Below are 25,452 nucleotides of genomic sequence, written 5' to 3' on the forward strand. Positions count from 1 at the left end.
CCCCATTTATAGTGGAAAACCTCATTTTCGAGGGATCCCAAATGAAGATAGAAGCTTGGTGATATTTTTTTTATGTGTTGTATTTTATAAATTGGTCTTATATTAAAATTCTTATAAGGATCTGACTACTATATGCATTATTTCCGTAAATATCCAATCTTATCCGCAAGGGTATATCACTTTGGCTCTGCCCGAAGTTAGCTTTCTATTCTTGTTTTTATTTTCTTTTAAGAATAGGAAATTTGTAATTCACTTTTAGAGCTAGTTTCTTGATCCCAATTATAGATATATAATTTATGTATTTCTTTCTTCCATTCAGCCATCGTTCGGCCGCCTTGTGAGTGACCAAAAAATAAATGGCCTCCATGCCAATCAAACAAACTGCTAATCTTTTCGAACTATACCTATAACAGCAACTCTATTATCGGAAAACAGGATAAACTATTCTCCTTTCTTGTGTCCAGGGCAAACGAAAAATATGAAAAGCTTAAAAAAGGTAGCTGTATTGTTTGACCAGCGCATTTTTACTGCCGGCCTCGCCATTTCTATCTGCAGCACAACAAATCCAACTTTTGTGTGCGATATGAAGAAAATAGAAATTGCTTTTTGGTCAAATACACACTGAGCTGAGCGCTCCACTAAAAATATAAAAAAAGGAAAAGCCCGGACCAAAGTATAAAAAAAAAGAATGGAAATTAAGTTGCCACAAAGCAGATATCCAAGAGGCAAGCGGCAGAGTCGACAGTCGGCCTGAATAAATGCACGAAATCAGCATAATGTAATGGAAACAATTTTTATGACAACAGACCAAACGAAACCAACATCTGATGGGATGGAACTGGTGTCCGGAGCTAGCGGAATGGCCCTGGCCCTGAGAGGAGGATGTCGTATTCCTTGGACTGCGAATCAAGTCCTTGCCTGGTCCCGGCATTGGTCCGGACCAATGTCAGCGTAAAACTGACAAATTTGCATTTTTTCCATTTTCTGGAACCGCCCTTTTTGCTCCACCCCACCGTCGACTAAATATTTGTCTGGCGACCGCAGCAAAAAAAAAAAGATAGTATAAAAAAAATCGAGTGACTGGTAAAATAGTTGAGTTGAGTTATTTTTGCAGCTGACCTAATTTTATAATGGAAAAGTTGCGATAAGTCGGACATTACAAAAAAATACACAGATATATGTATGCGAAGAGGGAGGAGCACGCGGGTTTATGGTCTGGTGGAAATGGTAGAGCTTTGGTTGCCCTGGCAGATGGAATATTTATGATGGATTGACCCCAATATTTAATACTGCGAGAGGAAATACAAATATTTCATTAAATAAAAAGAATTTTCTGATATAATCTTACGATCTATAATTTGCTTTATTAGTAATGATAAATTATAAAGCAAGAGCTTCAATCAGCTTTAAGATAGAGTATTTATAAAAATTACTAAAAGGAAAATGCGCTAGAAAAAAGGCAAATTGAAGGCAATAGATGAAGATGAAAAGAAACTGGAGCTGGTACTGAATACTGTGATGGAGGAGACGCTGCTCCAGGCAAATAAATAGCCGCTTGGCCTGTTCCTGGATGCCTTTTTTTATATTATTTCATTTCATTGCATAGCCCAGAAAAGAGACAAATAGAAAAGGACGCCAGAGAAGGGGGCTAGAGACTGATGGGAATGGGAAGGTAGTCCTCCGAAAGGCTGGCAAATAAATCTCTTTTGTGTGGACCTGAATTTAATTTCCACATGCTCATGAATAATTTTCAAATTTTCAAATTCAGTAAAACGTGAAGCGTATTTCCGGCATCTACCGCTCCCTTCCGTCCATTTAGCAGGTCACCCCCCGCAAGGACGACGACAGCAAAGCGACAGCGACAGGGACTCGCACTCATCTCACGCTTAGTCCTTTTAGTCCTTTTTCTCGTTTCTTTTTTTTTTGGGTATAAAAAGTTATGTCAGCAGAAGATATATGGGCATATTAGGCAGGCCTCTTAAATCCTCCAGCATCCACCTGCAGAGATTTTAGCCTTCAAAGTCCTTTGCATGAGTTATTTGCTCCAGATTTGCAAAAAAAAAAAAATTGAATAAAATCAACTGGCATTTCATTTAAATGGGAAAATGCCCCTTTAGCCTTTTTTTATGTTTATTTTGCGGTTTAAAAAACTGCATCCATAAATTACATCCACTTATTATATCTTTAATGGCTCTCGGGAATGGCAGTATTCGGTTCATTTAAAATTATTTAAAACTCTCACCATTAAATGGGAAATATTTTATGGGGCACTTCAATTAATACGACTGTTTCCAGTGACAAAACAACGTTAATTGTATGACTGAGAATCACCAAAGTGCATTTATTTTAATGGGCCATGCAGGGGCAGGTGTGAGCCATAAATGTAACTGCGTGTTAACTTAATAGTTTGTCTTACTTGACTTGAATACTTATTAGGATTCTACACGTAAAACGTAAAACTAGCCTTTAAATCTTTGGCTCAAATATCCTTGATAGACTCTTTAAGTATTTTTCTTTTTCGGCCTTAAGATAAAAGCCAACAACACTCTTTTGGTTTGGATTGTATGGATTGTGTTCCACTTTGCTTTGACAAGTGGGCATAAAATAATACTCGGCAAAATGAGGCAAAATATTTATGAACTGCTGACGTTGGCAATCGACAAAGGGGAAAATAAACTTTCGGGGTGGATATAAAGCCCCGACGGACTTGTCTGAGTTAAGCTCACTTCAATGCATTTATTTTGCGAATTTCATTTATCAGCCAACTCTTCAGACGTCAGAGCAGTTGGTCACAGCAGTCCCGTCTCTCACCCCTCGATGGCACTGTGGCACAACATCAAGGAGCACCAAGAAGCTTATCGTGGCAAATCCTATTGTCGTCATATTGACACAACCGCAGAACCATCCGGCACCACACCGAAAATAATCCACCACAGGCATCCAACATTCGTCTTCGTTTGCTGATTTTGCAGCGAAGCAACTCTCGGGCATGTCCTTTGTCCTTTGAGCCATTGCGCTGTGGTCTTCTGGCCGCTATGAGTGTCAAAGTCAAAATGAAAGTTGAATTCCAATGGGTTTGGTCGCAGTCCCACTTGCATTTGTTGTTATTTATCAAACATTTCCGCAAGCTTTTCAGGATAATGGTTTTCCTAACACATATTTTTTAAAACTTGTATTTAGTTTAATAAATCTATTGGAAAATATTATAAAGGTTTCTTATTAAATAGTTTAGTTCCTGCAACTTATAACCTTTCTATTTGCAGAATATCTTCTTAGCCTTTTCCGAAGACTTGACTTGCTCGTCCTGCGGACACTCCTCCTTTGGCTGTTGTGTGTATCTTACGCTTCAGTGGCTTAAGTTTTGTAGTTGGCGGGACTTATCTTTTACAGCGACTTGTTTGCAAAATGGCCAACTGAATGGTTGCGGTCAGAAGCTCTTCATCATCTTGGTACTCGTACTTTTTATCTGTGCTGGTGCTTCATTGGATTCATGAAACTTCTTCGCAATCCACTTTGTTGAATTTTCACAATGCAGTGCCAAATGAATTGGTGGCAAGCACAGAAAACATCAGTCATTGGCTTCACAAAGGTCTTATTGTTATACTTTTTCTATGCGAGTTTTAAGCGGAAAAAGATATTTTTTTGATTTATGAATCAAAACTCTTTCATATAAGAGTTTCTTACTCCTGTTTGTTTTACAGAAAAGTCAATAATTTATACCTGATCAGGTATATACCGAAAGGTAGTTCTGGCTTTAATTTTTATTTTCCCCTTCAGTCGAAATAAGTACTGCGATTTTTTCCCATTAAATGTTATTTGCGGCCCACCGCACACACTTTTCATTCTTGGCCAAAATGTAAAATGTGCGCCATCATGTTGCCAACGATTTTGTGCACCACCCACTCTCCATTACCCTTTCATCCCTCCCTCATCACTCATCTCTCACCTTTCATCTCATTTCCCGGGAGCAGTGCGGAACCAAAAGTCCGGGGTCCAGGTCATGTCGTAATTAGCAGGGCACAGAATTGCCGGCGATAATTAATGACGTTGGTCACGTTGGTTTCATGTCGATTTCATTTCATGACACGGCCGCAGGCACCAACCCACCTCCCACCTTTAATCCAGCCCACCCAATCCTCCACCCCATCCCATTGTGCGGTGATTTGTCAAGCGTTTTCATTGAAAAATACAAAGAGAAATAAGGAAAAACTGCTGCTCGACATCGGTTGCATGTAAATCTACATTAAATTGAATTTCACTTGCATGGCACCAAAAAAAAGGGGGTGTGGGAGTGAATTTTTGACTGCGTTTCAATTTGTTTTTTTCTTTTGGTTTTTAACTTCCGCTCCATTTCGCAGGGCCTTCATTAAGGTCTGACCATTTTAAAATTCAATGCAATTTGAACTTTCAATTCAGTTGAGTTGCGTTCGGACCGATTCGATTCGATTCCATTCGAAGCGATTCAATTCGATTCGTTTCGATCCGATTCGTTGGGGCTGCGCATAATTGAATAATTTATGGACGCAGTTGCCAAAGTTGTCTTTGATGAAGTTTGGTGCCAGAATTTTTCTCTCTTTTTATTCATCAATTAAAAATAAGACACTTAATGAAGGCGACAATTAGAATATTGGTTAACAAAATACTATATTTTTTTTTTTCTACATAAATTTTTCCCCTTGAATTAAATTCCATCTGATACTGGCTATCTTGGTTGAATTTTAATTAATTATTGTCCGGCGTCGAAGAGCTTTGTGTATTTGCATATCACTTGATTTTCGGAGTTAACTGAATGGCCGAGTTGATTAGAGTGCAAATGCCAACGAAGCTTGTTAATTAATTGAGTGAGTGACCATTCAAAACGATGCCCTCGTTCCGTCACCCCTTTTGGCTATAAAATTAATTAAATTCATTTCATTCTGGAAGCTGGACACAAATCAATGCTTCGGATAAGGATCTGGGGCAAGTAAAATTCCATTGAATTATGCAAAATGTTTGATTTACTTGCGTCAAGTACATGTACATAGTATTTGGCAATGCCAGAAATTACCTCAAATATTTGCATATAATACAATGTGCACAACCTACACACACTTTCGTTTTGCAGCCAGATGGTAGTGTATTTAGCCAGTAAATACTTAATGCTCTTAGCCTTAATGCATTCGACGTCAAAATGAGTTATTTGAGTTTCCGAATTTCATCAAATTGTCAGCACAATCGAAATATTGTTTAGCTTGTTTAGTCAGGTTTTAGATGCAAAGTGCATTTCTCTGAATATAATTTGGGAAATGTTTAACAAGATAAACCGACTAACTAGTTAGATGCTTTTGGCTAAGTAAGCAAGAGACTTAAGATTAAATGACCATATTTAAAGACTTGATTATATTTATTGCATATTTTCGAATAAATCACTTTTCACTTGTACTTTGTTGTCATCAACCACTGCTACAGCTGGTTGAAGGGGACCAAATGCTTGAAAAACGTAGATCTGACCCGATGTCAACCAGCTACATACAGCGTTGCAGATAATCATTCACAAAAAATTAAATCAAATGCACTTTTTTTGTTCAGCTCTTCTGTTTCTGTCACTGTTTGCATTTCATTAAGCACGTTTTATTGGTGAGCCCGAGGGTGAAACGATTGGGATCCTTAATATCAATGCGCCAGCAGTCACATAAATCAATTCGCTCTAATTACGCAGCATTGTTGCGAGCGATTTTATTATGTTTCTTTACTGATTGAGCGAAATTAATTGAATAAAATATGCATGGGCACTGGTGGCACATAAACAATGCAATGGTCTGCCGGCCATGGACAATAGTTTTTATTCGGGGAGAGCCATGAAAATATGCTAAGAAAAATGGAAATATAGAATAATTTGTAAATACTTGCCTTTTTTTTGTAAAGAAACATGTGTTTATAAAAATCTTTATTAATTTAATGAAGACTTAATTTTAATGTTTAGTTTTTATATAATTTCATGTATTAATATTTTATTTGGTACAACATCATTCGATCAATATCTTTTGTTCCCGTCGTACAGCTTTAACAAACATTTTGCATTTAAATTTTAGTGAACGGTTTGTCACGACCAGGCTTAAATATCATTCCCACTTTCCCGCGCAGTTGTCCTGCATGCGGCACATTAGCTTCATTTGTTCATTTGTTCTACTGTTTTGATTATGATTTACAATGCCCAGTGCGCAGCTTTTGTTGCTTTTGCTGAATGAGCCTGCGGTTTAAGCACATGTGTGCGTGAATTTATGTTGAACAAAGCATAATACATTTGCATAGATGGGGAGTGGGAGAGGGCAGTACATGGACCAAACAATAAATTTCATTTAAACCAAAATAAAAATGTTTCCCCACTATTCGAATGGCCTTTTGTCGCTAAAGTGTTATTAACGCTCATTAGGCTCTCGGGGAATATGAAATTAATTCTCATGAGAAAGAAAATTGTTTTCCATTTTATTCGGGTATCATTTTTTTTCGTATAACAAGCTTTAAGTTCATTATTCAAAAACGAAAATTTCTATATCAAAAAAGATAGATAGATTTATAAAGATTTGTGTGTGTATTCAGGCTATTTATGTTATAATTTATTAGCCAAAAATAATAAAAGTTCGGGTTATTTCAATTTATATTTAACTTCTGCATCGTCTCATTGAGCTTGTTGGGTTTTGCTGCATTTCGAGCATCAATGAGCAAAATACGATTTAATTTAGCCGCCCTCATATTTCTTCTCGCGATCAGTAGCATTCGATCCTTTCCAAATTAGTTACCATTCGACTCCGCCGACCGTGATTGTTGACTGGGGGCTGTAGTATTCTGGTCAACGGGATGGGGTGTGGGAAAAAAGTGGTCCTCCAATTGCTTGACACCTTCCGGAGTGCTCAGGTCGAAGGCGAACTTGAGGTATTTGTCAAAGTAGGTCTTGGTGCGATTGGCGGTTGAGGGACGAGAAGAACGATGGCTGTGGTTTCCCCTTGGCGACTTGGCTTCCTTGTCCTTGTGGGGCTTGGTCTCCTTGGGCTCCCTGGCTTCCTTCGATTCCTTAATTTCTTTAACTTCCTTTATGACCTTCGAGTCCTTGTACTCCATGTCCGGCGAATGCTGCTGCTTCTTGACATTTGACGTAACTATTGACGATCGCGTGGTCTTGGACGCTTGATTGGTGAGACTGACCTTGCTTAGGTATTTCTGGGATCCACTTGCCGTTGTTGCGGAAACTGCTGCGGCTGTTGCAGCTCCTCCTCCTCCCATGGTGCGAAATGTGTGCTTCGAGGCGTTTTTGAGCTCGGTGTGCTGGTCCACCTCCATCTGATTGAGATCGTGGACGATCACCTTCGATGTTTTGGCAGGATCCTCCACCACTCCGAAATTCTTGATGGCCTTGCACCGGCGCAGTTGATAGGCGTCGCGACTGCTGTTGAGCTTTGGGATCTTCTCCCTGGACGGTCCCATATCATCCTGAGGCTGCGGCTGCAGACGGTATAATGATGGTAGATCCGTTCGAGGGGTTTTTAGTTTGCGAAAAATTGATGCGTTGTGGGCCATACCGCTGCTGGGGGGAAACAATCGGAGTTCGAAGACGTACTTGGGCGAGAAATTGGTGAATTTAATTTGGGAAAATACAAGTTTGAAATGATACACTACGGATTCGAACTTGTGACTAAACTAGAAACAGTCATTCATTTTGCTTGAAAACTCAAAGACTCTAAGGTAATGATGTTTATAAAATGGTTTGAAAAATTTAAGATATCTTTGCAATAAAATATACAACTCTTTCAGCTTGAATTTTTGAAATAAACACCATTTTCTAAAATACTCCTGCCAGAGAAAATGGTTGATAATCCTCTGGAGGATAAATTCCTTTCTTTCGTATCTTTCTTTCTCTCTATTTTTCCCTGGACAGGACAAAAAGTCAAAGCTTAAAATGCGAGTAATTTACCAAAGAGAACTGTGCGATAAAAAAAGAAGATGGCTGGAAAGACAGTTATTTTTGTTGGATTACTTTTTTCGGGGCAGCTGCTTTGAAATGAAAAAAGCGCAAAAAAAAATAACAATTAATTCCGGATAAACACATTTTATAATTAAAAAATTCCGACGCCATTTTCTTTTTGTCTGTCTTCTTGCACTCTGTTTTATGCCTTAGTGTGTGTGGGTATTTTTTCATAAAAACAAAGCTTTCAGGATAAACAAAAAAGTTTGAAAAAAAATGAGAGTGGCTCTCGACTCTAGAGTCTAGAGATTCCAAACTATGATGGACTGTGTAGCCAGCTGAAAGGCGAAAAGAAGGATAAAAGAGATGTGCTTCTCTCAACACATGGCGTATACGTAATGTTCCTTTGATTTTGACACTCGCAGCTGAAAAGGAAAATTTAATCATCCTTTCGCCCGCTAAGCTGATTAGGGTCTCCTTCACTAATTTCTTTCATTTTGTTAGCCCGTTTTCTTCTTTTTTTGTGCTTCAGACTTTTGCATTTTCCTGAGCCAAGTAATTTATTGTTTGTTGTGCGTAATTAACCCGCTTTGTGGTCGCGTTCTTGGCTTTCACACTTTTGTCTTGTTGTTGCCTTTTTGCCTAATGATGTTATATACGTTACACTTTGAGGCTGAAATTTCCCCACGTCCAGCGACCCGTCCCAAGCGTTTTTGTGAAAAGAAATTTCATTTCATTTTGGTGATTTAAGTCTTATCTCCGTGTAAAGTCGTCCACGTAATTAGTTTCATTCCAAGCAGGTCCAGCCTCCTCCTCGTTTTGTATTTTTTTCCTCATTTCGCCCAGAGATTGCGACCTGGGCAAGTATTTTCCCCTTTTTTCGCTTACATTTCAGAAAATGTGCGCAGCTTGGCTAAAAAAAAAAGGGTGGTGGCTGTGGGAGTGGCAGTTGACGGGGCCAAATGTCAGCTTAGCCCTTGCAGGCAATGCGAAATGACAGGCAAATTAAAGCTGAGTGGACGGGTTGGCAGCCAGCAGACAATTTATCAGAGATATACAATATATATGGCCTGATAAAGGTATTACAGTAACCAGCATATCCCTCTGACAGTTTAAAAAAGGATATCCTACTAATTTGGAGAGTATTTTTGAAAAGTTTTCATGAAGTGTACTTTAAAAAGTCTTTCAAATCGTAATACCCTTTTAATATTTACAAAACGAGTTGCCCTTTGTTTATTGTAATATCTTTCTAAATCCTTTTGCTGCAAAACGTTTAAAGTTTTCCTTTACGAACTTAACAATCAAGAAGTAAAACAAAAACTGCAAGAGGGAATTGTCCTGTAGGAATTCGCCTCGGAAGGGGGAGCCCTTTCTTAGGCAGCCTGTTGCCAATTGTCGAGCAAACAACTATTTACTTGACATTTGTAGTGGAATGTGTTGTTGCGGACCCCCTTGACTGGCATTCTATTCTTTGCCGACAGGACCTTTTGTTGTCCTGCTCCCATTCACAAGGCTGGGGAGAGCATCTTGGTAAAAAATTGTTTAACATCTGCACGAGGCAGTTGCTCTTTCCATCTCTCCAAGGCATTAATGTCAACAGATTGTAACAGAAACTTCTCACCTGCCTGCCTCTTTAAATGTTCCACTGAATATTTCACATCCTGACTGGCAGTCAATTGAAATTCAAGGATAAAGAACAAAAAAATAGATTGAAAACATAAATTATACGCATACAGGCTTGGAAAAAGAGTCGAGCTGGTATAAGCTTTTCCCATGTGCTTCAACGGAAATCGTATACAAAATGAAAATCTAATGGGAGGAAAATTCAGTCAGAACCAACCATTCCACTAACTTGCCCAAAAGCCACCCTTTTTTACTGTCGCCGGCGCCATTCGTTGCTGTTAACATTTCCGCTTTATTTGTCTGTCTGCCCTTTGGCCCAAAGTCCTTTTATCTGCCCTCACTCGTTTCAGTTGAGTTCAGGATTCAGGATCCACTATTCCACCTACAATTGTCAGAAATTTTTGTTGCCGCAGTTGCAGTTTTATTTTCACAGTTTTTATCTCTTTTGTGTCTCTGCTGACGTTGTCTAATGTTTTAAATATAAACTCGAAAATAATGCACAAAATAAAAGCATAAATCAACAAAAATATCGCTTTTGGGTTTTCCTTTCAATCCGAAAACAAGACCAGAGATACACAGATACCAGGAGGTGGGAGGACTCTTCTTGTTTTTTTACAAAAACCATAAATTATTTACCCACAATTTGATCTTTTAATGCGATAGTCTTTAATGGTCTTATAGGTTTATGTTTTAGGGTGAAAAAAGTATAGAATTCGGGCTTAAATAAATGGAAATATAGGCTTTGATTTGTTATACATTTGTGCCTCTTTGTTGTTTAATAAGATTTATCCTTCCTTTATGAATAGTGACGGAGGCCCATAAACTTCTTGGAAACACTATCATTGACCTGTCATTAGTTTCCTGGCTTGCCTACTCATTGAATTAACTTAATTTGTAGCTGTCTGCCAACGGGCTTATAATTCACAACTGGCCAAGCGAAAGTGACATTCAAATTTCCCGACTGGCTCCCTCAACACCCAGATGACCGATCAATCACGTGTGACGTGCAAAGTGAGCCACCAAGGACATCCCATCTACCATGCCTCCCAGGCTACTTGCAAATGGAAACGTGAGATGCGGCAGGAACGCATCCTCTACAGCATAGTCCTGCCACTTCTGCTACCTGGCCATTTGTGCGGCACGAAGCAGTTAATTAAATGATGAAAGCATTGACGTGTCGCTGGGACTAAACTGCCAGGAGGTTCGGTCGAAGTTGGTCAGAAGCCCTGACAAGCGGGCTGGAAGGTACTGCCAGTATGCGGACCATGTCCTTTGCCAGGACTAGCACTTTGACAGACGCACGTTCGGTTAGTTTATAATGCAATGAGAGAGTCTGGGACACTTTCAAAATACAGCCACTGGATTAAAGGTTTATGGTTAGAGTTGGGAGTGGTTTAAACCACATTTAAGAATGTTTTAAGAAAATAGCTAGATATAGTATCTTTACAAATCTTTTAATAGTAAACCTTTTCAGATCAGGGCCAAACCACTTGGGCTATCAATCTGGAGTGCAAACTAATGGAAGCTCAAGACAATCATTTGAACCACTGTGGTTGGCTGCCTGTAAAGTGGGTGGCTCACTAAGGTCACGTATACGCTTCAATTGCATGTCACACGCCGCTTGATTGGTTGCCTGATTCGTTGATTGCCCAGCTCGTCGGTCACGTGACAACGCCTAGCCCTAGGGCATTGTCCAGGTTTCCCATCGCCAATCCACCGTCCGGTATCCACAACTCACCTGGCACACTCGCCTGTCATCCTGTCACTCGGTACGTGTATGTTGGCCCATTCTAATTTTCATTTAATTTTCACTCGAAGGCTGTATTCGCTTTCCGAATTGGCGCAGTCGGTTGGCCAGCTTGCTGATTTGATTGATGACTCACAGTTGGTGCTTCTGGGGCTTCTCTGCTGTTTGGCCAGCTAATGAACTTACCTGAAGTGAAACCGTTAACAAGTTATGGCTTGCGTGGCACTTAGCCCCGCTAACCGATTCTCGTCTAGTTTCCCATGGCTGTTGGCTCTTATTTCGTGAAATTGGCAAAAAAAAAAGGGGCCACAGTTTCCTTTTAATTAGTAAAGTTGATGCATTTTCGCAGATTTAACATATCAAGTGGAAGTTGAGAAAGTTTCCACGCTGCCAGTTGCAGATGAAGTTTTTCCATTTGGCCATTTTTTTGCTGGTTTCAGTTACCTCCGTCAACAGGATGTTGGCCATTTTGTGGTAATGTTATGTGGCAGACATATGTATGTATATCCTGTAAGCAGATAGAAAGGATGAAAGTTTATTAGTTAAAGTTAGTTTAAAGCTTAGTCTCTAGTATTTAATGATTTAGATGCCTTTACTTAGCTAATGCATATTCCTAATCAAGGTTTAATTTTCTCTTTTGTTTGCTTATTACTTATTTATTTAGTATCTATTTTGTGTGTTTACTTACACGGTAAGCTCTTGTGATTCCCTAATGAATGCAATTCAATTAACCAACTTTCATATTCTCGACTCAAGATTCTGTTTCCTTCCTGTCAGCATTTTTGCCTGTCAAGGAGTCTCCAACCCATAAACTTTTTCCTTCCACGCCCGAAAAGTTTGTCAGGACACAGGACACATGTGAGGACGCAAAATCAAGTCAACACTTGACAGCCGAAACGATAATTTTCTTAACTAAATTGTCCGAGACTAGGCAAACAATTTGGGTCCAAGACAAAACTTGGGCAAACAAATAAACTCATCGAAGACATCAGGCCATTAGGTTCACTTAAAGTAGTTGGACAAACAAAGGTGGAGAGTTGTGGGGGAAAAAAAACCACAAACTTTCTAAGCAAATCACTTCAACTTTTTGCATGTTCTTCTGGCATGGTTTTTCCATTGTGATTTTTGTTGTTAAATCTCCATATATATATATACCTTAAAATTTTGCATGTGGTTGCACTTGAATGAAAGGTTAACTCCATAACAAGTGCACAGAACTGCATCGACTCACAAGAGTAGTGTTTCCATCCATTCAACCACTATTTGCCTCTTTTTCGCGCTTCGAGCGCAAAAAGTTGAAGGTTCTGAAGATTTTGAGGCTCCGAGGCGAGACAACATAAATCATGAACAGACAGATACAGCAACGGCAGCAGCAAGTATCTGCCAAGTTTGTGGGCAAAACGGCAGAAACAGTTTAGAGAGCCAAGGAAAGTGCTGCGAGCTGGCCACAAAACTGCGGCGGAAAAGCCGCAATGGAAGCAAAAGGAGCAGCTGGAAAAACCGCAAAGCGTTTTTGGTCTTTTGCTGTTTTGGCGATGGCGATGGCGTTGGCGATGACGATGGCAATGGCGATGGCGGAAAAGTTTCGACTGCCAGAGAAACTGGCAGCAATCGCATCAAATGGCTTTAAAAGGCCATCAAACTGGTGGCTCAGCTCGGGCATTTTCTTCGCCAAGGAAAGCCAAACTTTGTTTGTGGCAGCTGCAGTTTGTCTGTGCAAATTGCCGAGCGATGGCAACTAAATTGAAAAGTGCCGGGCTAAACGCCCGAAAGTAGGCAATGGGTTTGCTGCTTCTCAATGGTATATATTTCGTTTCTGTTTTTCACAGAAAACCGCACTAGTTGGTCGCTTTTTCTCTTTAAAATCGTTCGTGTAGCTTCGTTTTTTGTTCACTTTTTTTTTTGTAGATGTCTGCCCAGAACATTTCCTGTTCTCGTTAGGATATTTTTCCTACTTTTTTGCCTGTCTGCCTAGCCAGGCACCATTGAAATGGGTTTTCTATCTTTCGCTTCTCTAGACACTATTAATTTTTGTTTTTTTTTTATAAAGAGCATTTCATTTAATAGATTTTTTGGTGGCTTTCAGTTTAAGTTCTTCAAGTTTTCAGAGTTTGTTAGGTAAGTTGTTTAAGGTCCTTGGAGAAAAGAAACAAACATTCGTTCAATGTCTTAAAATTTAAACAATTTAATATATTTTAAGACCCAATTTATTTTATTATTTTTCCCTAAATCTCTGCACGATTGCCCATCAATTTCGCCTTTGTTCTGTGGTGTAAATTTTCAGAAATTTGTTTCCCAACTCCGAGCGTCCTTGTTAGTGTGTCTCTGTGTCCTTTTTGACAAGGACTTGCCCGCTAACTTGATTGCCATTTCAATTGACCGCAGTTTTAGAATGCCTTCTTTTTTGTGCTTGGCCATGGCTGTGGGCTTTGGGAAATACCAACCAGGCTGTTGCCCCTCGAGCTGATTCCTTCTTTTGTGCGGCTCTCCGACCTTTTGTCCACTTCCGCATCATTACGGACTCTGTCGCTTTTGTGGGAATCAGTTTTCCGCCTTTCCGCCGGCGGGCCACCCTCCAGATTTTTGCCTTCTTTTCCCGGAGCTTGTCCCCGGCTTTTCCTGCGGCTCTCTGTGGTCGGCAAGCGGCTAATCTGTCGCGCTCATTGAATGTCCTCGTATAGAAATCCGAAATCTGAAGTCAGCAAGGGGCAGTGGACCGGAAGTGGCCACAGATGCCGGATGCATCGATAACCATTTGCCATTTGTTGGTATGCTTCGATGTCAGTGTACATGTCAGTGTGAGTCTGTGGAGGAAGTGGAATTTCTGTGTGCGGTTATTGGGTAAAGAATTTCAATTAGCGTTCGCCTTTGACTGGATTTGGCCAAGAGAAGTATTCCACTAGCATAGTTGCGGTTAAATGTGAATAAAAATTAAAATCCTTTCATCTCGATGAAAAATTTTAATTTAAATGGCTTGCATTTCATAAAAATAGTTAACTCTTTGGTTTATACATAACTACCTATGAAATACACGAAGCAGGATAATTTATTATTTTGACCTTTCCTTCTACGGAAATGTTTTTTCTAAATTGATTTTCCACTTATTATTTTTACTATTGGGCGAGCCAGCTGCCCGGATTTAATGGTAAATCTGATAAAAACTACCGACATACCATAAAACGGAGAAACCCCTTTACTAGCCCTGATTTGAATATAAACTAGACGAGTGGCCGGAAGTAAAGGAGTTTACCCCTTGCATTTTCAGGATTCATTATTTAATGTACTTGGCACTCTGTTTTTTGCTTTGATTTTCACGTTTGAAGCGAGAATTTCCTCACCCAGTTTCAGCTGCCATTTCCAGAGTACTTTAAGCCCGATTATGGGACTGGCACTTGCTGTTTTTTTTTTTTTTGTTTCTACTGCTCCTGCCGCCTTTTGTTTGGGCCGAGTTCTTTGTTTTCCTCGCACGTATCACTGCACAAAGGAAAAGAAGAGAGGCCATTACGTGCCTAGCCAAGTGTATGTGTGTGTTTTTATGTCTGTATGGGTTGCTGTCCATGTGTCCTGGTGTATGTGTGAGCCTGCAATAATGATTGGAAAGTTTCGCTTTGCAGTTGCCGAGAAAAATGGAAATATACTGCAACCAAGCACGCCCCAAGTCGTAAATATTTGGCAGGCCATGAGGCCATTTGCATAACAAAACTGCATGCGGTGCAGCCATTAAACAATTAGAAATGTGCCCTTCTTTTTCACCAAAATGCATATCTGAGAGGGTCGAAATTTGTTCAGGGGTGTACAGGGAGGATAGGGGCACGGGTCAGGGGCTAGGGGCCAAAAACTCAGTGGAACGCCTTGGCCATTAAAGCGTAATCAACTTTCGACATCATTGGCGCCCAAAAGCGAACCCCACAAAAACAGTTGTGACTTTTGGGTTTTGTTTGTTAGGAGAATTTTAAATACTCTTACCTGTAAGTATCTATAAGATAAAAAATAATGAAATTTTAATTTAATAAATACTATATTTAGCTAAAAGATGGCTTTGCGAATTTTATAGCAAAGTCTTAGAAAGAATGTCTGTTAGTTTCTTTGACTTATTTGACTCCAAGCTTAGTCTCAAAATTCCTATATTTAATTAATTTAAAGTTTATTATTTTTTATGAGACTTTATAGTTTTTAAAGTTACCATTATTAACCCCAAGTCAGGGTATATCTTAAACTTTTTCACTGCATTTGGGTCGTAATGTGCCCTGGGTGGCATTCACATTTTGAGGTTAGTTGCTGTCATAAATTTTTAGTGCCCTGACTTGGCTTTTGTTTCAGAACCACTCCCTGCTGCTTACTCCCCAAAAAAAATGGCAAGTACTATAAAAAATAATTCCATTGTTCTCTCGTCTGGACTAATTGGCAGCGTTTGATAAATGCAATTGACTTGCATTTTCGGTGTATTTTTTCTTTTTGTTTCCCTGGTTTGATTTTAATTGCTCGTTAAGTAGTTTTAATGTGTGCGTGTGGCTTTATGGACGGCAAGTCCATTGTTGAGTCATTGCCAATGCACTTGCACATTTTGGGGCCAAAGCCTTAAAGCCCGGCTATATAACATTGTGTGTGGCCAAAAGTTAAGCCAATCTAAGGCGGAGGGTGGATTCTCGGAATCAGGGCGGAAATGGGTGGCACTTCTCAGAGCAAGGAAGAAAATTGTCAACGACAAGGTACGACAACCGCAAGTCGAATTGACTTTGGCGCTTTTGGCTTTGACACGTTGACATACAATAAAGGTATTTGCCTCAGCCACGCCCTTAAATGCGAACGCCTCCGCATATAGCTTACAGCGATTGTCACATGGAATTTTCATCACCCAAACGACGACATGTCACTCAATCCAGGACAACAGGGAAAAAATGGGAAAAATGTAGAGAGAGACGTCCTGGCAGGAGTGCTGCCTCATGTCATCATGTATATTGAACTTAGAGCGTGCCTTCTTCAGTAATACCTTATAATCATGACTTAAAAAGGTATATAAGGATTAGAATTAATGAAGATTAAATTTTTATTTAAAATTCTTGAATAAATTAAATCCCTATCAGTTTATTCTCCATTTATTATAGCTTTAATTAAAGCTAATAAATTTAATTACTAGGTGTACTGTTGTCGATTTATTTCATTTTATTTTTTGATGAAAATCTCACGAGCTGGCTTTGCTTTTCGGTTTCCTTTGCTGTGGGCTTTTCCCTTCCAGGATCCTTTCTGTGTCCTTTGCTGGTTTCACACTGATTACACAAACGTGAGTAAGCTGCTTTCAGCATCGCGTTCCACATGCAAACATCAGTTCATGCATTTATTCATCTACTCACTCATTCATTCATTCATTCACTCACTGCTCCGAGTATGTAGTCATTCATTTTCATCATTTGTATGTTGTAAAGTCAGCAGGAGAGGGGGGAAAGCCGAAAGGAAAACTTGACGCACTTTTTCCTGATTTGCACTTACCCAACCTCCCCCCAAAAAAAAACCAGCCTGGGTTTTGATTTTCTTATCTTTGCGGCAGTGTGTGGGATTTTCTTGGAATTTACTTTCTGTTTGGTCATGGCCCTAGATTGGAGCTGGCTAACTTTATTTGGACGGCTTTTAGGCCAGAAGCCTTTCAGGAGGGAAAGTTTGTTAATAATTTTAAGTGATTTGCCAGAATGAAGGCAACAGTTTTTTAATTGCTCTTTCTGGGCAGAGGGATTTTCACAGAACACTTTACCAAATGATTGAAGTTGAATGCCGGGACTATGAATAGAATTTCTCCTTAAGCGTCAGCCATTTTTAACAAGCTCTGTAAACTCAAGTGTTTTTCACAAAATTAAAACTTTTGAAAAGTTTCTTGCGAATGAATGATTTTTGTATAATCTATTTAAGATAAATAAAAAGAACTCTTTAACTCTGACAACCATCACTACCTATCATACTTTATCTACCAATTTTGGAAAATTGCAATGAAAATGATCTGGGGAATGGTGTGCCTCAATTGGCAACTAAACAATGACAGAGTGTATGTGCCCCAGATCCATTTTCAATATGCTAATACCAAATAAAAGAGACTATAACTAGAGATACTGGCTTGTGGCATTTTGAGAATGCAAATTAACGCGCCACAGCGATGGGATTCGAAATTCGAATGAAAAATGCCCCAAAGCCAGAAATAGGAAATTGATGTTATCCTTAACTACTAGTTAGTATTCCTTGTGCTCTGTGGCAGTGGCCATCAATATGGCCAATATTCCAATTCATGGCACAAACACACATGGGTGTATATTTTTTTGTGTTCAGTTGATGCTGAGCTGAGCATCGCCAGCTGAGCTCGGGAGACAAAGGAGATGCATATCGCATATTGTATATGCATTTATGAAAATGCCAGGCTTGATTATGCAACAGGGAACTGCTATTGCAGTGGTGGTGCAGGGGTAGTGCTGATATTGCCAGCAGAAACTATCAAAATGCACGCCATGAGGCAAACAACAAAAAGCCGGCAACACAAGCTGCCGCAACATGGCAAACATGAAACCGAAACCGAAAACTGTAACTAAAACTATGGGGCTAAACCACCCAACTACATGCCACACTGCCGCACCACCATTACTATCACCCTCACCACCCACACACAACACACCATGCATCAAAATTGAAAAAAAAGCAAGATCCAGTAAAATTTGCATGCATATTTACAAACTTTCGAAGGGAAAATCGGAATGATGTTAAGGCCACTGGCAGAAATGTGAACATATCCTTTAAAAAACATAAAAAACAATATATATATTGGTAAGGGAAATGCACAAAAATTATTGTGTGTATGAACATTATTAATAAGGGACCTTAAATACGTTATTTTAGTTTCAAAATATATACAAGTATGAACAATTTTTACTTGAATCTCTTGATTTATTTTTAGTTATAGAATTATATATACATTAAAGAAATTTCCTAAAAAAGTTTATAATAGTAATTTATAAAATCCTTATATTTTTTTCGAGTGCCCTAACATCCCCTGAATATTTTTTGGCATAACCCGCCCGTCACCTTCTTGGTGAACCCCTGACTTGTCAAGCCGCATTTGATGTTCGTTTTTGCAACTATTTGCAAATGCAAATTGCAAACATGCAACAGGGACATGTTGCGTAAATGTCAATGCTAGAACAACAACAACAATAATAGGAAAAAAGAAACCCCAGCCATGCAACAACCAAATACACATGCAAATGTCTTTCTGCCAATCTCCCCATGGATTGCCTTTCATATGGAGTATACTCGCACATATATATGGGGAATTAGAGTGCGGTTCTTGGAATATAGCCACTCGATGTGCTTCTCGCTTGTCGCCTTCATTGATAAGCAGTTTTTCCGGGGAGGTTAAAGTTCATCCTCAACCCACACTCTATCCTTCTCTCAAGGAATAACAAAAGAAAATTCCAAATGGCTGGTTGGCTGTCATTTGATTGACAGGGGAGTTCCTCCAGCAATTGCATGGCATATAAGGGGGCGTGCCCATAACGAGGAGGCGGAAGACTAGCAAATGGCGTGGTTTTATCTAGATATGGGGAAATTGCTGGGCAGGCTTGAAAGGATATGATCTGAATATTAGAATAAAGTATTCAATTGTAGAATTTATTTTTTTGGCAAGGTATTAGTATGAATTAATTTATAATAACTTCCCTTAAATGCATTCATAACTCAGCTGGCTGATATCCTGGCCGTAAGTGTTTTATTCCCCAATTCTTTCCTATTCCGAGGCATTTTTGTTCTGGTTTTCAGTGGCGTTCAGTAACCACACAAACAATTGAAAATTGGCAACGGAAAAGCAACAAAAACGTGAAATTTATGTCCACCATTTTTGGGGGCCATCGCCGGCAGTGAGTTTCCATTTATTTACGACTGTTTGCGCCCGCAGATGTTTTCTTTATTTTAATGTATTTTTCCATTCGCGTGCGAGGTTCTCGCTTTATCAGCAGTTTGTTATGCCAACTGGTCCACTCCGTATCGCCAGTCCTGTGACTGGTTCCCTCCACATTGTGTTTGCCTGAATGTGGATTTAATTTTATGCCCGCTCAATATTTCATCTTTACTTTACGCACATAAATGCCAAACGTACATATATGCATAAGTGATATTTCTCATACCAAAAAATTGAAATATTTATGCGTGTTTGTCTTTTTTGTGTTTGTTTTTTTTTCTTCTGGTTTTATTGGTTTGGTTATTTTGTCTCGTGTTGTCCTTTTTAGCAGTGTCCTTACGTTGTCCTTGCCGGCCACATTGTCATTTGCTTCAAGTGTCAAACGCTGCTGAGTGGCCAACGATGTCGCCATTGCCGCTTGTCGGCGGAGGTTTCCGGTCTTCCCTTTCCCTCTCTTTCTTTTTTTCCTGTCTCACTCTGTCTATGGGGCATGTTGAAGTTCTGGCTTCTTTTTGGCCAAAATATAATGGTTAGTAGAACTTATTAAAAAACCAAATATTAAAAATACCAGTCCTTTTCTGTCCTTTATATCTGGTCACCACTGCCCTCGAAGTCCACTTCCAGTCTGTCCCCGCCCACTTTTTTGGGTTTATTTGCGTTGGCGGCAAAGTGTCTCGTCGCCTGGTGCTCCTGCTCCTCCATCTCCACCTCCAGCTCCATTCCTTTTCCATTTTTTGTTGTTGGTTGGTTGTTGGTCTTCTTCCTGCTCCTGTGAGTTTTCTGTTTGTTTTGCATTTTTCCGCTCCACCCTGCGGTTGTCCTTTTACCCTTGGTCCTTGGGCTCACACTTTTCCTGCAGATATATTCAGATATTTTCCAACGTAGCTTCTTCCTCTACAATTTCATTTTTTTTCTGCCTCGTTCCGCATATCTTATGAAATTGTTTATTTTTCTCGCTGTGTGTAAGCGAGGAGGGTGGACGGTGGAGTGGGGCCGTAAAATGTGTTTATGCTGCCCAACTGCCATTTACCCTCTCGATAGGATCGCAGTAGAGCCCTCCTGCCCCAAAGCCTCCCCAGCGTTTATGTAGAGTGCATAATGGTTGTTTACTTTTTAACCTTCTCCTCAAGCTCCTCCTGATGCTCCCACGCCACCCACTGTATGAAGTTTGGTTTTTTTTATCTCATCAGTTTTTCTTGCGATTTTCATTCACTTTGAAGTCTGCCGCTGTCATTTGAGGCTGCTGTTGGAAAACTTCATTTTTTTCTCACTCTGGCTGAGAGTTTTGAGGACTTTGATTGAAAGTGAGGAGGAGATTTTTGCAAAACTAGAACTATTTTTCTGGATATTATGAATATGAGAAAAAAAGGTTTTTATAAATATTTTTGTTGTCAACGAAGCATTTTCATCTATCAAGATTTTTTTTCACTTATTCATAATTTAAGTTCCCAACAACTTTGAATTTTACAAATTCTTTCTCTAGCATACTTCTAAGATATACTTATTCCCTTATATTTCAACTATAAATACTGTCATATAGCCCTACCAAAAAGCATATATAACCCCACTGTATACTCTATAATCTTTGCTTTCCTTTTTGTAGTTTATCTTTCCTTTCCTCAAATTTGCGTACTCAGCTTACCAAGTCTACTGGAGTAGTTATCATTTTATTCTCTATGTGCCAACATCTTTTTCAGGCCTTTTTTTTTAGCACTTTGTGCAGCGGCACTTGGGAAAAACGACGTCGTCAAAGTGTCCTTAAAATAGTCATCAAATAACAAGCAGGCTCCCGGCACCACAATTGCAAACTCCTTTTCCTGCTCGAGGGGATTTCGTATGCATGTGCATGCGCCGGGCTCTTTATAAAAGGTGTTGAATTCAGTGCCTGCCTTGAATTACAGGCTGCATCCTTTTGGCCAAGAAGGATGCGGATATACATACGGTGGATATGTGGCTTTAAGTCTTTAATTTGGCCGAGGACGAGAATGTTGGATGGGGAAACCGTAGGCGGTCTGTGGCCGGGACGACACTAATTGGTCGTGTTGTAGTCACGTAGAGATCTCAGTGGTTGTATCTGTATCTGTCAGATTGCACAGCCAATCAATGCCACTGACTGTTGTTGCTGTCCGGTTTATCCTGTGACCAGATGGTCTTACATGTGTATATCGTTTATTTTATTTGTCATCTAGTTTTTCTTGTGTGCAACAAAAGTCAAATGCTTTGTATGCAAATACCAAAAACCGACAAATACGAAATCTATGCATACGCTGACCAAATTTAATTCTCAGCAGATGTATTCTGTATCCTTCGATGTATCTGTTACTACTGTTTATCCACTTGTCAAGACTTGCCACCCCCCTTGCCGCACTTCTCATATGGTATGGCTTATATGGTATTTGCTGTTTGTTTTCGGTTTTTGGTTTTGTGAAAAATCAGGGCTCTGTTAAGGCATTCAAATAAATAAATGCATGTGTGCTTGCCTTGTCTTGTTTATTATGCAATATGCATGACCACTTTTTCCTCAGGATGTGCATTGTACAAGTCAAAGGATTAGCTCAGGTTTGCCTGACTGACTCAAAATTGTAACTGCTGAGGCTGCTATACTATACTATATACTTTCCTGCCAGACAGTTTCCTGGACAAACATGTGAAATATTGCAATTTGCATACAGTGTCCTTCTAATTCAATTAGGACAACTGAATTTGAGCAGCTCTTTTTTTTATCTAATCGGTTGATCTCTTATTTGACTTGTTTTGTTTTTTAGTTTTGGGAAATTTCTCATGCATATATGCATACTTTCTAGAGAGAGGCCACAGGGAAATCCTTGAACAAACTGAGTTTATGGAAAGCAGGCCATGGGGATTAGGATGAAGGATTTTGGTCAGCATGTGCTGTAGTTTCCGCTTTAAAATTTTAGCAAGCTTGTTATACCAAGAACACCTTAAATTGTTTAAATCGCAAAACCCATTTCCACTCCCAACAATCTTTGTTGCCCCTATGTCTTCCGAGTCCTGCAAGCAATTTGAAGGCAAATTAAATTCCTCGCGCTTTAGTTACACTCGTGTATTAAGTCAACAAAGATGTACGGCAAATAAAGCAACTGCCAAAGGATAACAGGAACAACAATGTGGAGGCGGCCAAAGGATAACACGGGCACGCGAACAACAGCACGTTGGCTTCATAAAAACTGCCTTGGCTTCAGTTTCGGAGTCCTGGCAAAGGATACCCAGGGAGTGGCTACCAGATTGAATGTCTTTGTCCTGCAACACAGGACATGCACTGGTTTAGGACTCTATAACTAAGCTACAAGATATCATTGCCAGAAAATCCTTTTGATTTTATAAATTCCCAGTTTCATTAAGGTTGATTGATCTCCTTAAACGGATGTCCCCTTTTCTTCCCTTTTACCTTTCACTTTATTCAACTAAGAAATTTGCAAATTAATTTTCTGCTTCGGAAGTTCGCAAGTTTGTTTATTTGAATGACACAAGCTGGGGAAATTGCGAAATTGCAAAACTACAAATGACAGCCAAGGCAAACATTCGGTTAGGAAATTTTACTTATAAGCTGCTTTAATTACACTTCCACTTCCACAGCCACAACCACCGCCTGGCCCCATTGGTGAAAATATCAATTTCCCCCCGAGACAAGTGCAGCCAAGTTGAAAGGTCTTTTGTGGATTCAAGAGCACAAAAAGCGATTTTCTGCATTTGAAATTTTCACAATTTTTGTTCGGTTGTTGTTTGTTGTCAACTTACCCTGAAAATTGAAATTTTGTTGTCGAAGCATTTGACCGCAATGTTTGAACGATTCTGTAAATAGATTGAAAAGCGGAAATGCGATAATTAAAACCAGTTTCCATTTCAGGCTCTTGAACCTTAAACATAATTCTTAGTCTACCTCACTGATTACTGAATTATTTATTTGATATTCTAAGTTTCTTAGGGATGTATGCAAATAATAAGCAAATAAACAGGCAAATAAATGCTCAACTCGAGGCATTTATAGTTCAATTACAATGAAAACGATGCCCAAAGTTAACAACAGAAAACCCTTCGCAATCCCCTTTTAACCATTACAGATTCAAAGTTATGTTTTCAAGAGTGGCAAGGAGTTGGGAAAAGTCGGGAAACTGGGAAAACAACATCGCTTTTTGCTTTGAATAAATATTAATGAAGTAGGCCATAGAAGTGCGAGTCGAGTCGAGTAGAGTCGGTTGGATTGCTCCCCTTATGGAGCATTTGTAACAAGAAATCCTGGCCTATTTACAAGTTTTCCATTCATTGTTGCTCCACCTCTTGGGTTTCAGTTTATTTGCATAGGATTCCCATAATGGGAACGAGGAGCTACTCACTGGTTAAGTCACGCATCACCGCTCCGATTGCTGATGGCGGCGGGCACTCGGCGCTTAATTAGCAAATGTTTTGGTTATTAAATGGACCATGAAATAGGCGGCCACTGAACACATAGCTCTGCTTTCTACATTAAATTTAAGCTCTGCTTCAGGCCAGTTATTTTGGTACACAGAGAACAAAACTTGGTCTTCCACTTTACAATCAAGAAAATGGAAAATCCTGTTGGCAAATCTGATGGAAGTAAGGCTTTTGATTTCTCATTATACACCCTGACGAGGACAAAAGGCTAGATTAGAGTGACAAGAGATTTTAGAGTTGACTTTTGTAGGACACACCCTTCGGCCCTTCAGTTCAGTCCATTAAAATCCACTCAAGTGCACTTAAATGCTTCCGAGTGCTCTGCTGACTGCCATTTCTGCTTCGCTACTAATGACTGTTAAGACCTAAATCCTATATCTTGTTCTCTATCTTTACAGGTCTTGACTTTTCCATGACTTTCTATGATTGTTTGAAGAGTATTTTTTAAGAAAATTGGTCTGCTTTACAAGTATCGGTTATTGTACAGAAAAGAAACTCTCCATATTCTAAAGATTTTTATGAATCAACTTTTACGTACTCTGTAGAGTATTTCTCTTTAGTCCTGTTATCATTTTTGTATCCCAGCTTGTCACATGGATGAGTAATCGTAACCTCAGCCCGCTGTGAGAGCCACAAACTACTCCACCCCAAGGGGAAAAAGCAACTTGTCTGTAATCAAGGAAACTGCAAGTTTTCGCCTTAACTGTTATCGCTTGTGATTCATTTTTGTAGCGCTTTTGAATGGTCCATAAAATGTCGCAGGGTGCAAGTGCAAGTGCAACCAGTTGCATGTCCTCGGCAGGACGGGCCCTGGCCTGGGCTGGCCTGGCCTGGCCCTACTACCCTGCCCTCGCGCAACAATGTTCGTTGGTATGCCGCGCCCGGGCTGGCCATAACCGACACCAAAGTTCAGGCCAAAAGGTGTCGCGCCTTGGCCGGATCAACTAAGTCGCTTCGCTTTAATTAAATTGACAAAGTTTTCTGGGCTGCGAAAAGTTTGCAATTTATTTTTTGGGCTCGGCTGGGGGAGTGTTTTTCAGCAGAAAACGAGGGTAGATTGCTTTAAATGCAAATGGTACTTGGTTGGCCTCCTTTTCTGGAACAGAAAAACCTTTCTGTTTTATTTTTTTTGCCGTTCTGCCATTCATTTTTATGGCCAACGTGTGTGGCGATGGGTGTGTGGGTGGGTGTCTGAGTGTGCCGATTTGATTGTATTGTGGCTCGTTCTAAGTCACAACTAACGAGGCCATCAACAGGATGCTGCACAGGCAGCAAAAGGACCAAAAGCCCAACAAAAGCAGCACAAAAGCCGATTGCAGTTGGTATGTGATTAGAGACACACGGGAGTTGGCAAAAACGAGCCAGCCAAAGGACGAGGACGAGGGGTGGTAGTCAGCGACACGTTGCGAAAATTGCCTTAACTGTAATTGCCAGGACCTGCCTTCTGGTACCTTTTTGAGCTTCGCCAGCTCCTCCAGGCTATCCAGGTTACCCCCACAAATTAGGCTTAAATGCTAGAGACAGCAGCCTATCCAATCGTTGGCTGTCTTCCGGTGGCTTTGCCTCTCTGCTCCATCTGATTGGTTTTGTCGACCCAAAAATCCGTCCAAAAGGGAGATAAGCTCTTGGCAGGGATTACCTGGATTTGAACTAGTTTCTGAGAGGATTTGAATAGTTGAACTCCAAAGTGATAAGTTCTGTGAAACCAGATGGAAACTGAATGGGAAATGCTTTTCTTTTTATGGCAGAACTTTTCCAGTATTTTTAAATTAAAACCCC

General features: G+C 39.9%; 1 protein-coding gene and 1 long non-coding RNA gene across 2 annotated transcripts in view; both read right to left on the bottom strand.

Moving 5' to 3' along the window:
• Positions 1-6,552: 6,552 nt before the first annotated feature.
• LOC108125569 (uncharacterized) lies at positions 6,553-7,693 on the bottom strand. The gene has a single exon (XM_017241792.3). The coding sequence runs from the start codon at positions 7,552-7,554 to the stop codon at positions 6,772-6,774; it is 783 nt and encodes a 260-aa protein (XP_017097281.3). The 5' UTR covers positions 7,555-7,693; the 3' UTR covers positions 6,553-6,771.
• A 14,133-nt stretch (positions 7,694-21,826) lies between these two features.
• Positions 21,827-25,452, bottom strand: part of LOC108125605 (uncharacterized) — a 30,697-nt gene continuing 27,071 nt past the window's right edge. The window contains exon 3 of the long non-coding RNA XR_001773318.3: positions 21,827-23,052. This is a non-coding gene — a long non-coding RNA (uncharacterized lncRNA). The remainder of the gene's footprint in view (positions 23,053-25,452) is intronic.

This window comes from Drosophila bipectinata, chromosome 2L (genome assembly GCF_030179905.1).
Source record: "Drosophila bipectinata strain 14024-0381.07 chromosome 2L, DbipHiC1v2, whole genome shotgun sequence".
Taxonomy (NCBI): Eukaryota; Metazoa; Arthropoda; class Insecta; order Diptera; family Drosophilidae; genus Drosophila; species Drosophila bipectinata.

Coding starts and splice junctions, on each gene's coding strand:
- LOC108125569 (XM_017241792.3), bottom strand. CDS start 7,554: ATGGCCCACAACGCATCAATTTTTCGCAAACTAAAAACCCCTCGAACG.